This window comes from Canis lupus, chromosome 23 (assembly GCF_003254725.2).
Source record: "Canis lupus dingo isolate Sandy chromosome 23, ASM325472v2, whole genome shotgun sequence".
Classification (NCBI taxonomy): Eukaryota; Metazoa; Chordata; class Mammalia; order Carnivora; family Canidae; genus Canis; species Canis lupus.
This window is the reverse complement of record NC_064265.1, coordinates 27,119,565-27,134,169: the sequence shown is the minus strand read 5'-3', so window position 1 is coordinate 27,134,169 and position 14,605 is coordinate 27,119,565. Positions and strand designations below refer to the sequence as shown.

The 14,605-nt window shown below is 42.9% G+C and overlaps 1 protein-coding gene across 10 annotated transcripts in view; it reads right to left on the bottom strand.

Annotated features, from left to right (window-relative positions):
• COLQ (collagen like tail subunit of asymmetric acetylcholinesterase) overlaps positions 1-14,605 on the bottom strand; it is a 112,657-nt gene that overhangs the window by 49,503 nt on the left and 48,549 nt on the right. The window contains exon 1 of one of the 10 annotated variants that reach the window (XM_025448689.3): positions 7,209-7,400. The exons of the other annotated variants lie outside the window; for them this stretch is intronic. Coding sequence (XP_025304474.1) covers positions 7,209-7,314 — 106 coding nt within the window. The 5' untranslated portion in view covers positions 7,315-7,400. Of the gene's footprint in view, positions 1-7,208; positions 7,401-14,605 lie in introns of those variants that run through there. 10 annotated transcript variants of the gene reach the window in all.

Here is a 14,605-nt window from a genome sequence, read left to right as displayed (position 1 = left end):
GTTGGTGGGTAAATATCCCAGGCCTCTGTTTCCCTGTCTCTCCTATTCTTCCGAGGAGAACTGAACCCCAGCTGTCCACAGCAGCACTCTGTTCATGATCTACCTCTGTGCTGACTGCCTTACCTTCCCTGTCTTACTTCCCTATGCCCTACTGGGATCACCACCTAAATGAACTACTGACACCCAAGTCCTTGTCTTAGGGTCTGCTGTGGAAAGGAATCCAAATGAAGACAGTATGTATGTCTATGCCTTCAATTCTGGTGCCACATAAAGAATACTCGTGGGACACTTTACCCAGTGGAAAGGCAACGATGGGAGACTGAATAACAGTCCCCAAAGAGGTCCAGACTGATCCCTAGAACCTGTACATGTGACCTTATATGGGAAAAGGGACTCTGCAGGTGTGATTAAATCAAGAGGCTTACAAAGGGGAGATCAACTTGGTGGGCCTCAAATGTAATCACAAGTGGCCTTTTAAGAGAGAGGCAGAAGACCTGACACAGAGGAAGGCAATACAACCCCTGAAGTGAAGATGGAGAGGGGGCCAGGAACCAAAGAATGCAATGAATATAGCTTAAAACTAGAAGACACAGGAGACGTTCTCCTAGAAAGTTTATGGAGGAAGCACAGTCCTGCCAACACCTTGAGTTCTGCAAAGTGAAACTGATTTTAGCTTCTGACCTCCAGAACTATAAGAGAAATAAATGTATTAAGGCACTGCCTTTTGGGTGATTCATTCCAGTGGCCAAAGGAAACTAATACAGTGGCTCCAAGGCAAAGTTGGGCAGTGATTCTCAAAGTGTGGTCGCCGGCTCCGTAGCATCAGCAGCATCTGGGATCTTACAAGAACTGCAAACTCTTGGACCCGACCCCAGGGCGATTGACTCCGAAATTCCAGAGGTGGGGCTCGGCCATCTGTGGGTTATGGAGCCCTCCAGGTGATGCTGATGCTGGCTGCCGTGCAGTGGTTGACCCAGGCTCACCACGAGGCCACCTGAGAGCTCTGAACACCATCAGTGCCTGACCCCATGCCCCAGAGAGTGATTTAATTGGTTTGTTCAGCCTGGTCACTGGCCTTCTGTTGAAACATCCCAAGTGATTCTTCTGTCTAGCCAGGGCTGAGAACCCATGCTAGAGTTTGAGAATCACTGATCTAAAACGCTGACTTCTAAACTGAACTCTGTAGAGCTTGGGAATTCGGGAAGAAATAACCCAAGACATCTAAAGGAGGACATCTTGGGAGAGTCCAAGCCAGCAAGGATTCTGGCCCCAGAGGCCAGACGGGGCTACACAGGTAAATGCCATAAGGCAAGTAGGCGAGGCATAAGGCCGGGGGTGCAGGGGGCTTCTGAGGAGCTGGGGCTGAGCAGCCAGCAACACCGCATTCCAAACAGTTGTATCAGAACATGGCTGTAGGTCGGGGCTGCCAGGTTACCCCATTTGTCGAGAGGGTTTTTTAATTTGTTTTGTTTTTAAGAGACATCAGAAGCACTTTAAAAATATTAAATCAATCTATTTTAAATGTCAGTAACCGAGGAAATTTTTAAAAAGGTCTCCTTTTTAAAGTACTACAACATCTACAACAGGAAGTGTGAACATGCTAAACCTGGAGCCTGGCTTCGGTCCTTGGGCAGCTGGTCTGGAAGCTCCATAAGTGCTGCAGGTGTCTTTCACTCTCCTCTGGGGCCCAGCAGGCTGTCCTGGCCAAGTTCTTCTCAGGGCGATCACAGAACCCCATGGGGGTGCAATATGTCTGTTTGCTCACTGCTGCATCCCAGTGCCAGGTACGCAGTTGGTAGTTATTGTTTGTTGAGTGAATACTTCTAGCCTGTGAGACAGACTTCTATGACAGATGAGGAATTTGAAGCTCACTCCAGTGAAGTGACTTCCCCACAATCACCTAGCTCATAACCAACTAGATCAGGATTCAAACCCAGGGTCCCTCAAAGCAAAGACTACTGTAAAGAGTAAATGCAAATGCAGCTGTGAAAATGCTTTGCAAAATGAGAGGTTTGGGGCTAACCTGTACCAAAAAATTTTTAAGAGTAGTACAAGTAGGTACTGCAATGTGAACTGCATTTCAAGAAGATGGGACGCCAGCTTATTTGGTGACTTGCTGAAGCCAAAGGGGCTTTCAATTCCTTCTGGAGCTATGTTGTTTTTGTGTGATTGTGAATCAGGGGAAAGCAGGTAGGAGTGTGACGGATGGTGATGCAGAGGCCCAGCCCTGGATATTAGAAGAGACAGCCTCCTGTCTCACACCCAGCTCTCTGTATCTGAGCTGCAGCTCAACCCGCGGCTTTATTCAGAGGCTTGGGAGGAGATGAAGCAGGAGGCTGGCCCCCATGGAGAGCCCTCTAATTTAAGGGCCTTCTCTGATTGAATTATGCAGAGGAAATAAGAAAAGCTAAATCAGAGGAGATGGCTAGAAGTGCATTACGGAACATTAAACAGTGGCTGATCAGCATCAGACACAAATAAATGGCCCATAATCTACTGTCCAGAACATGAATGGTTCCCAAGTGGTGACCTGGCTGGCTTCCAGGCAGGGGAGTGCAGAGTTGGACATCAGATCTTTTAGGCCACAAAACCTCTGCTCTGGGTCATATTCCAGCAGCCAACAGAAGATTCTGATACCCAGAGAGCATTCACATCTTTCCACATGATCTCATTCTATAGGACTAGATTTGGGTCTTATCATCATCTGCTCTGTGAGGTCTAGACCCAAACATCATTTGGGTAATTCCTCCTTCACAGGGGCAATCCTGTATTGGAAGAGGGAAGTCTTATGTCTCTGCATGGGCCTAGGATAGGTTGGCTCACAACCCCTGAAGAAAATGTCTGTGAAGTGGTTCTTCCCTGGGTCCAGGAGGTCTCATCCCCCAAAATACCTTGGTTGAAGCTCATCTTACCAGAGCATCCTTTCATTTAAGTTCCCATTAGGATGCAAATACCTTCAAAAGAGAAGTAAAGTAGTATCGTGGCTGGTCCTACACACTTTAGTAAAAGATAATCTTCAATCTTTTGCTAAGAGCTTTGGGCATTGAAATACTGAAGAGAAAGTAGGAGGGAACAGAGAATAAAGCATCTAGAAGACAGCTTCTGAAGGAGGGGAAAGTAGTCTGCAGGACCCCAAAATTTAATATCACTATTTGTCCATGAACTTTGGTCTACCTTGGTAAAAGCCCTGGACGTAAAATTGGAGGGCAGGATTCTGATCTCCAGCTCTCCCATTTTATGTTAGCTCTGTGATCTTGACTAAGTCACTTAACCCCTTTGAGCCTTCATTTCCTCAGGTGAAAAATGGGAGTCACACCACACCCATCCCAGAGGTGCTGTGTGAATTACACAAATCAAAGTGTGTGGAAGGTCTGCCCTTCTATAAATATTGTCCTTGGGTCTGTGCCACGACATTCTAGAAATTGTACAACCACTGAGCTACATCTGTGAATGGATCTTGGAGCTGAGTCAATCCACAGACCTACAGTGAACCCAGGCAGGGCTTGCCAAACTCAAGCTAGATCAGCTGACCTTAGCTGGCCCACAAACACATGAACTTCAATGATAAATGTTGTTTAAGCCACTGAGTGTTAGGATGGTTCATTACTCAGCAATAGTTAAAACAATACACCCAAGTTACAGCTCCAGACATTTTAAATATTAGGGCCATGTTCAATAGAAATTATTCTAAAATATATCTGACACTTATCTGCGTTCTTAAGCAAAATTAAGTGCATACAATTCAGTCTTCACTTGGGTTATTCATGCACATATAGTGAAAAACAGTTAATGTGCTATAAGTCAGAGGTGCCCTAAAGGGTTAGCTACAGAACAGGGGCTCTAGAGACAATTTGAAAATGATTCTGGTCTACTGTTCTTTTTGATTTCAGAACTATTCCCTGCTTACTGGCCATTTTTCTTGCAACCAGTTTTGTCAGCTGTCTTTTGTGGTTGTTGTCATGGTGTCCATCGTAAGCAGGAACTCACCCTCTCCAGTCTAATGTGCCACACCCAATTCACCTCCCTTCTAGAAACCTGCAATGCATGCCTGCTAGAATGGTGTCCAAAGTAACAGTTAATAGATTTGGAGTAAGGGCCTGAGCTAGTTTTCTGTGTATCAAATGCATGTGCTTTAGTGCTGGGATTTCTTATCATCGCTTTTGGCCTCTTGGAGGCTTTTTGCGCCCTTCTGTGGTTCTCCTTTGGGACCTGGCAGTGGAGGTTGCCAGGTAATGAACCTCTGATCTAGACAGCTGGTACTGTCTGGAGTTGTTAGAATGCAGTCCTTCCATGTGAGAGTGAAGGGTTGGCTCAGTTTTGAAGGAAAGGACTGCCCTACAGGCCCGTAAGAGCTCTTCTCCCACCATACCCTCCCTGGGCATTTAGCACATGCTGCCTATGTTTCAACAGCAGATGATCACAGATTCCCCCAGGACAGAGGCAGGATCCAACTCTTCTCTAGATCCTCTGTAGCGCTTAGCATAGTGTCAGGCACTTAGTAGGCACTCACTAAGGTACGGTGGGTGGCATTTGTTTCTGTGAGCACAGGGCTTGTCTTCTTTAGGAGAGTAAGAATCTACAAGCTTCTGAATATAGAATATTTCACATCAAATTACCAGAAAATATTTTCAAAGGATTAAAGTTGTCCTGTGTCACAGAACAGTTCCCATTTCAGGGCAGAAGTTTATTTCTGAACCATGCTATGAGGAAGCCATGGCAACTAAGTCTGAGACAAAGCCAAGAGATATTCTGGCTACAGGTAAAAGCAAATATTTTTTGCTCTATTGAGCTGTTACCTTAGTGATTCCCCCTAGGTCTACTTCATTGTTTTGCCAAATGTCTAAAACCACATTCACAACCAGAAGATCTGGATTTAGAAATTGATCAGGAAGTGCCAGTGGATGTGTGGGCTAGCTACTCTACATTCCTACCTCCCACCCTCCCCTGCATCCCAGAAGCTGACCCCATGGGCTTCATCCAGTGGCCCCCCTGCCCTCTCGCTTGGGGCTGCGTTTGGTCAATGGAAGGCACTGCCAAGAGGTGGTTTGAAGGAGATTGGGGTATTTCTTCTCTACTTTCTCCCTTCTTTGGGTCCCTCTGTGGTCACAGCTCTTGCTCAGTGGCCCCTCCTCCAAGGCTCCATATCTTCTTGGGATCAATTTCCCTATTTCTTCCTCTTGCCTTTTTAAGCACAAGGGTGGTAAAGATTTTACAAGGTTGCTAATACCTCAACTTTCCTTGTCGGTTCCCTTAACCCTATTCCCATCTCTGAAAGTGGTTCTGTCATTCAAGTCTTTCTTCCACCTGAACCATCTGAAGTGCTTCTTCTTCCTGCTGTTACCCTGGATGCTAGAATCTATACAAAGTCCTACCTAGGAGATGTCTAAGCTGCACCAGGGGACTCTTCAGGGCAAGGAGTTTGAAAAATAAATCAGAGGTTCTTTTCTCTCTAGCTTGCAGAACCTATTAGTCATTTGGCCCTATCTAAAGTAAGCAATATAAAATGAAGGCAAGTCCCAATCTACAGATGAGAAAAGTGATTATTCCTTCTTTACTTATCCCTTCATTAAATATTTACCAAGCACCTACCATGTGGAAGGCATTATTCTGATCCTGGGGAAAGACTGATAATGTATGAGACAACCACTGCCCACATTGTACTTATAATCTAACACCAACTGTCTCCTATAAGTCAGAGCTAGAACCAGAAGACTGAGTGTTCTCAAGTCCCGAACCTTCAGCAGATTCTCAAAGGACTCTGTGGCCCACTTAAGGTTAAGAACCCCTCTGAATTAGACTAAATTGACTACCAAGTTTCCCCCTTAAATAGAATGACCCACTAGCTCCCAGAAGTGTGGTGCTCTTTACTGGAATTTGTGGAGGCATACGGTCACACACCCCACCCCGTGGTGACACAACCAGCCAGCTTTCTTGACTACTCCTCACTCCCCAATATTCTCCACAAACTCCCCCACCCCAGTCCCTCGCACCTTTGTAATCAGCCGGGTGCCCTTCTCTGAGTCACTTCTCACAGCTCACAAATACTGGCTGTGTTGGCAGCACAACATGTTGCTGCCCTGTTGTTAGGAATAGAAAGAGGCTGGGGACTGGACTCAGAGATATGTCCTCTCTGAGAACCTGTGTTTTCAGCAAAGGCCGTGACAGTGAAATCTCTGCCTCCATGAAAGTATTTATGAGACTTAAGTTGGGAGGGCATGACTGAAACTGCCTCTGCTGGTGTAGAGGCCCAGGAGGAAGCCAGGGTGGCTGAGGCAAATTGAGGGGGGGGGTGATAAGAGGACAGGCAGCAAGCCTGGGGTCTGCCAGCCTCCCTCAAGCCCTCCGGAAACATAGGATTTTCCTCAGAAAGGTTTAAATAGGCCATGCCAGTAACACAATACTTCCCCTGCTCTGGGTAGGACAGGACAAGGGCGAGCTGGTGTCTGGTGCCCTCAGAGAAGTTTGGCAGGCTGGCATAAATAGCCCCCTTCCCCACATCACCCAGCCCTGCACCCGACAGACACAGCCTACTCCAGGCCAGGCTATCACTCTGTAACCCTCCACTTCTCCCCAGAAAGCTCCCATCTCCCAGGACCTCCAGCTGCCTTAGTTAGATAGAAGTCTCACAGTGGGAAGAAAGCACAATAGGAAAGCAGACAGGGCTGGAGCAATGGGAGACCTAGTGTTGAGGCTGCAAGGGGCCCTGGCCCACGGGGGAATCAACAGACTCCCCTTTCTTCTGGTGGATGGTCCTGGCAGTGTGCACTGCCAGAGCTCGGCAGAGGCGTGTTTGCTCCACAACATCCCCCTTGAGTCAAGCCCCCTTTGGAAGGGGTCAGGGATGTATTCATAGAAATGCCTGGGACTCATTTCTCTTTCACTTGTACTCCTCTGTCCTCTTTTAAGCTCCCTACAATTCCCAATCAAAATGAAATCATGCAGGAAATGGGGAGAGGTGGGAGAGGCAGAAATCATTTTTAAAAGGGTCTCTGGCTTTGAGCAGCTGGGTAGGGGCTGTTTGGAACAAGCACAGAAGGAGCTTCTGAGACAGCTCGGGTGACAGGAAGCTGCTGGGGTGGCTGTCTCCCTCCAGCCTCCCTCCTCGGAGAGCAGAATGGTGAAAATATCAGGACACGTTGCAAAACAATCTTCCTTCCTCCCCCTGCCCCCAACAGATGGAAGAGAGGAAAGTTGTGGTCATCATTTACCTGCTGAAATGGGGAGGACGCTGTTGATGAAAGTAGGCTGAGACACGATAAAGCGGAAGGAAAGCTGAAGATAAATTCCCAAAGTCACTGGATTCAGGACAACCATGCTGGCTGGGGTCTGGCAAGTGTCAAGTTCTCGAGGCAAGGCTGCCGTGAAGCCTTGCTTATCTCTGCCTTTGTCTTCCTCACTGCTGTTTGAGCCTCTCTCTCTCTCCCCCGCCCCTTGCCTCTCCCCCTCTCCCTCTCTGCTGTCTCTCTCTCTCCTTTCCCCATGCCTTTACCAAGAAGGAATGCCAACCATTTCCCATTAAACCTTCTCCGTACTCCACAGGGTTATATTTATCTCAAGCACTGGATCAAATGCCCACATTAAAATTAATATGTCAGAATTTTCTGTTTTGGACACTGAGGTAAGTGGCTACTGAAAAGCTGATGAAGAGGCAGCCAAGTCTCACATGTTCACAAGAAGCAGTCCTCAAGGGCAGACAGATTTCTTTATTATCCACCAGCATCTACCTGCTTGGAACTGAGGTGCCCTACAGCATCACAGAATCAGCTCTCCTGACTCAAACTGAATTTCCAGAGACTAATCCCTCTCGTGTCAGCCTGTGACATTTTTACCCACTGGACGACAAACACAAAGTTAACCTTGAATTATTTTTCTTTAATCATCCAATAAAAAGGGGGAGGTATATGTTCCAAAACAGCTTTCTGCAGGAAAAAATGATTATTCTCTTTCCAGAGCAACAACCTTTTATCTCATCCAAAGCAAAATAAGTGAAAAGACAGAAAGTGAAGGATTACCAAACTATATCTGGAGAAACAGCATCAATAACTTGATCTTTGGCTAGACAAAATTCAAGTAAAAAGTACTGCATTCTTAAATGAATACCTCTTAAGGGTTTATAAAGCCTGTTATAGAGATCCTGAGACTTTTTTGGTATATTTTTTAATTGGAGTTTGATTTGCCAACATATAGCATAACATCCAGTCCTTAGACTTTTAAAATAATGAAAATAATAATCTACAGGGTTGTCCATGTTGCTTTAATTTTTAATTTACATAACATCCTCCCAGTGCCTCATGGGAGTTCATTCAGAAATGGTTTGGTAGTTACTGGACTCTGGACTCTGGACACCTCCTTGGGGAAGAGTGCTGATCCTCATCCTGGGGGAAGGCAGAGTGTAAGGCGACACTCCCCAGTTCTTGCACCAGTCCCATCTGACTCTCAGCTCTGCTCTGACAGCAGACAGTTTGACACCTCTAAGCCTCAGTATTCTTATCATAAAATGGAGGCAATGTTCCCTTTAAAGGTTTGTTGGAAAGGTGAAATGAGGTAACATGGGATGAATCATGCATGAGTTAAAATCTGTGTACAGAGACAGCGAAAATGAAATCCAGGGAGCTGTGGTGTTTTGGGCGCAGTGACAGCCACTGAAAATCTCTCCCCATCCCCGTATGTGAGTGCCATTCTCCCCAGCAAGAGGTGGAGTCCATTTCTCCTTCCACTGAATGGGGCTGGCCTTGTGATTGGCTTTGATCTGTACACTGTGGCAGAAGTGACACTGTGCCACTTCCAGGCTGAGGCCTTAAGAGGTCTGGCAGCTTCTGCCTTTGTCTTTTCTTAGAAACTGCCACACAAGAAGTCTGGACTATTAGATAGGCAACAGGGAGGGGGAAGCATCCTGCCCCTTGTGCCTGGCCATCTCAGATGACATCTAAGCACTAACATGTGAGTGAGGACAACTTGAATCTGCTAGTCTTGGGCAGGTCCCCAGATGACAATGGCAGTCACAGGAGTCACTCCTGGTGAGACCAGCTGAAGAACTATCTAGGTGGACCCACCCCAGATTACAGATTCATGAGCATATATAACGGCTGTTGTTTTAAGCCACTTGGTTTTAGGATGATTTGTTATATAGAAATAACTAACTGACAGAGGGTTTTTTAAGAAAATCTTTAGAAAGCATGAAAAGTGTACTTGGGTTACTTTCAAAATTAGCTGTTCCCAAACTACTTGACAGAAGGATCTGTGATTGTTGGCCAAACTTGCCAGGAAATGATCAGGCAAAAAAAAAAAAAAAAAGGAAATGATCAGGCTTGTTCTCATTAACTCTTGAAACCTACAGTCCCATCAGTGGGCTTTTGCTGGTTTGAAGAAGGTGCAATCTACCTCAGAGGAAGGTAACTCTTAAGAGCCATGGTGCCAGAATCTGAACTTTCACCATCCAGCTCAGACTCCTCCTGTGAAGCCAGAATGGCTTCTTCCTTCTCTCAACACCTAGATCTCACCATTGACTATATAATCCACACAAAGTGTATCAATATGTCCTGCCTGTGACACCTGCTGCTATGTTTTTGAGCTGCTTCTAAACCACCTTGCAGTGGTTTGTGCTAATGTCCCTGAAGACAGAGGACCATCCCATAGCTCTGTGTACTTTAGGACAGCCCTTGTCACCTAATCCTCAACAATGTCAATTAATTTGATTAAATCACAGCACCATAGGATGAAAAGAAAAGTAGGAAAAATGCATAATTTTATGCTCCAGCCACAGTGAGCCAATTGCATTCCCCAGCCTCCTCTTTGTGTCTTTGCACATATAGCTGGCTGGCCCGGGCCTGGTAAAAGTGAGGGCTGTGGCAAGGATGGGGAGAAAGAGAGGGAATGTGGACAGACGGACAGAGTTGGAGCCTGCACAGGAGAGGATGCATGTATACATTCAGGCCAATGGGACACGAGTCACCTCTGCTCTTTGGGGAGGCCCCAGCACAGAGGTATTTCAAAGCCCCAACATCTATGAAACAGCTCTGTAAATTTCCATTTCCCATGAACTATGCATTTTATGATCCTATCTCTTACAGGGTTACCCTAACTGACTGAGAAGTTATCATCTTTTTTCAAACTCTCCTGGAAGGGCTCTCAATCCTTCAGAATCTAATAACACAGGCTATTAGATTATCCAGAAGGAAATTGAGATTTGTGAAAGGCTTATACTGATAAAGCCAATCAAAATTAGAGCTTTGTCTCACAGGCCATGCAGGTGGGAGTATATGTATACTGATGTACAATTTGACAGTACCCATCAACACGTAACATACACATGTCATTTGATCTAGAAATTCCACAGACATACTTGTTCAACTGCCCAATAGGCGAGATGCAAGGATGTTCATTACAGTTTCAGATTTGAAGCAGCTTAATTCTCTGTGAATGTAATTGTTGAAAAAAATCACAGGATCTCTCTTCAGTGAAACATTATACAGTCATTATAAATAATAAAGTAGTCTTTGCAACAAATGATCCTGGAAAAAGGAGTCTTCCATATGTAAAGCAAACAAAAATTAATTTTAACTCTTACTTTGCCCCATACATAAGAATTAGCTCAAAAAAGATCACAGACCTAAATGTAAGAGCAAAAACTATTAAACTTCTAGAAGAAAATATGGGAAAATCTTGGATTAGGAAAAGATTTCTCTTTTTAAATTAAATTATTTTTTCTTAAATAAAAATGGTATATATTGGGCAGCCCCGGTGGCGTAGTGGTTTAGCGCCGCCTGCAGTCCGGGGTGTGATCCTGTCGACCCGGGATCGAGTCCCACATCGGGCTCCCTGCATGGAGCCTGCTTCTCCCTCTGCCTGTGTCTCTGCCTCTCTCTCGCTCTCTCTGAATGAATAAATAAATAAATTTTTAAAAAAAGGTATATATTTAAGATATATAACATGATGTTTTGATACACATATTTTGTGAAATAATTACTGCAGTCAAGCTAATTAACATATCTGTCAAATCATATGGTTACCTTTTTTCTAGTGAAAACACTTAAAAACTACTCTCTTACAAATTTCAACTGTACAAAACAGTATTGTTAACTATAGCCATGCTGTACATTATTATTCATCCCATATAACTGAAACTTTGTACCCTTTGACCAATATCTTTCCACTGTCCCCTTTTCCCCCAACCCTTGGGATTTGACTCTCTGCTTCTATGATAAAAGTTTTTTAAATAGGACACAAAAAGCACCAATCATTTAAAAAAATGTTATACTGGACTTGCCAAAAAATTTAAACTTCTGCTCTCTGAAAAACAATACTAAGTTGAAAAGACAAGCCAAAGACTAGGAGAAAATATTTGCAAAACACATATATGATAAAAGATGTGTGTATTCAGACTTTGTAAGGAACTTTTACAACTCAATGATAAAGAAACAAACAACCCAAATTTTTTTTAAAAAGGGCAAAAAACAGATATTTTACCAAAGAAGATATATGAATGGCAAATGAGCACATGAAAAGTTAATCAACGTCACTAGTCAGTCATTAGGGAAATCTAAATTAAAACTTTAATGAAAGATCACTACATACTACTAGAATGGCTAAGTTTATAAGACCGACAGTTCCAAGTGTTGGTGAGCATTTGGAGCTACTGGAACTTTAACACACTATTGGTGGGAATATGCAGAATGGTACAACCACTTTGGAAAACAGTTTGGCAGTTTCTTTGAAAGTTAAATATATACTTACTATACCATGCAACAATTCTACTCTTTGGTATTTATACCGGACAAATTAAACCTATATCCACCCAAAGACTTGCATCTGAATGTTCATAACTACATGAACATTCTTTGTAGTAACAAGAAACTAGAAACAACCCAAATGGCCATCAATTGGTGTAACAAATTGTGTACCATGCAATACTACATGGCAGTAAAATGTAATGAACTGCTGAAACAAGTATTATGGATGAATCTCAAATGCATTATGCTAAAATCAACACAAAAGGCTACATACTGCATAACTTCATTTATAAGGTATTCTGGAAAAGGCAAAACTATTGGGATGGAGAACAGATCAGTGGTGACTAGCAGTCAGCTACAAAAGGGACTTTTGGTGGTGATGGAACTGTTCTTTATCTTGACTGGAGTGGTTGTTTGCTTTGTCAAAACTCATCAAACTACTCTTTGATGGTGGGAGTATATGCATTTTCCCTCACTAAACTTGACTTAAAAAAAAAAAGGCAAAGATAGTTCACATTTATGCCTGGACATTGAAGGCTGTCCACAGAATATTGCTGAGTAAAATTAGAAAGATGCAGTGCATCTGACCAAACAAGTAAATCTATTTATTATTTACATGTACAGAGAGAAAGATCTAGAACACTATACATTACATACTTGGGGATGGAATTATGTGGGATAAGAAGAAGGAGGGAAATTCTTAAACTTATACATACTTATATTATTGGAAACTTTTACTTTGGGCATAGCTTGATTTGTAATTTAAAAGATTATTTTCTTAAAAAAATAAAAAATGATTTTCTTTAAAAAATCAAATTCTTAGAGTAAAGAAAGGTAGGAAAAGGTGTCTTTTCTACATTAATGAGGTCCAACAAGCCCCAGCCAACAAGCCCTCTGTCTGAGAGGCACAGACAGTCCATTTTTGATTGGCCCTGCCAGAGAACAGAGCTCTTTCTGAGCATGTTCTGGCCTGGAACTAAGGATGATTTGGTTATGCTGAGGCCGTGGCCACCTCCCACCAGCAACTGCATCAGCAGGAGAGAGAGAAGACTGGGCAACCAAAGAGCACCTGGGTGCTTCAGTGGTTGAACATCTGCCTTTGGCTCAGGTCGTCATCCTGGGGTCCTGGGATCGAGTTCTGCATCAGGTTCCCGTGAGGAGCTTGCTTCTCTGCCTATGTTTCTGCCTTTCTCTCTGTGTCTCTCATGAATAAATAGAAAAAAATCTTAAAAAAAAAGAACCTCTGATCTAAGGGTTCAATCAACAAAATGAGTATATTCACAGTAATTGAATTATTGGGGTATAATTATCCAGATGACCAGCAGGAAATTTTGGACAAATTTATAACTTCCCTAGAGAATTCTAATTTGTAGCAGTGTTCTTCTAGTCTCCTCTTCTCCATGTTTCCCCCTCCCTTTAAACATCACATCCACCCTAAAAACATATGTAACCATATTTTCAGATTCCAGTTTGTAACTATATTTCACTTTATTGGTACAGAAATTCTCTGGAAGAGGCCTGTGGTTTGTAAATTCAAAGATATATTTTGAATTGAAGACATTTAAAAATATATCTCATTACTTTTTTTGTCTTTCATATATACCCCAAATTTCTTTTACAATTCCCTCCTTATATATCAGCTTGAAGTCCATTTTTAAAACTGAATAGTTCTTGAATTAGGAACTCTACAAACTCAAGGCAAGTGATGAGTGGTAGCATCCAATATGCAAATGATCTTCTAAAAGTAATTTTCCATTTTTATTCCTGCCGTATTTCAGTCAGTCTGGGAGATTCCTGGAAAGAACATGTGCTAGAAGCATTTCCATTTATATTAGTAGTTGGCTCCATAAATAGACAATTTGTTCTACTTTTCTCTGGATCATCCTATTTGCCTAAGCTGAGTCACACTGTCAAAGAAAGCTGGAATGGTTTATATTCAAAGAACTCTAACTTGTTAGTCCCCGGGTACAATTATAAACACATTGAGAGAAAAAGGAAAAAATAAACAACAGTTATATATGTTCCCAGAAATTGGTAGCATTTCTATATACTAATTATGAAGCAACAGAAAGAGAAATTAAGAAAACAACTCCACTTACAATTACACCAATAAGAATAAACTTAACCAAAGAGGGGAAAGACCTGTACTCTAAAACTATAAAACAATGATGAAAGAAATTGAAGATGACACGAACAAATGGAAAGATAGTCGTGCTCACAGATTGGAAGAATTAATATTGTTATTGTTTTGTTTTGTTTAGATTTTATTTATTCATGAGACACAGTGAGAGAGAGAGAGGCAGAGACATAGGCAGAGGGAAAAGCAGGCTCCCTGTGGGGAGCCTGATGCGGGACTCAATCCCAGGATCCCAGGATCATGCCCTGAGCCAAAGGCAGATGCTCAACCATCGAGCCACCCAGGCATCCTTCATTTTCTATTTTTTATACTTTGATAGGATTTGAATCTTACAACAAACATATTACTTTTATGACAAATAGATGAAAATGCTTTGAGCCATCCAGGCACCCCAGAAGAATTAATAATGTTAAAAGGTCCATACTACTCAAAGCAATCTACAGATTCAAAGCAGTCCCTATCAAAATACCAACAGCATTTTTTCGCAGAACTAGAATAATATTAAAATTTGGATGGAATCACAAAATACCCAAAATAGCGAAAGCAATCTTGAGAAAGATGAACAAAACTGGAGGTATCACAATTCTAGATTTCCAGATATCCTATAAAACTGCAGTAATCAAAACAGTATGGTACTGGCACAAACACAGACACACAGATCAATGAACAGGATAGAGAGCCCAGAAATAAAGCCACAATTATATGGTCAAATTAATCTATCACAAAGGGGGTAATAATA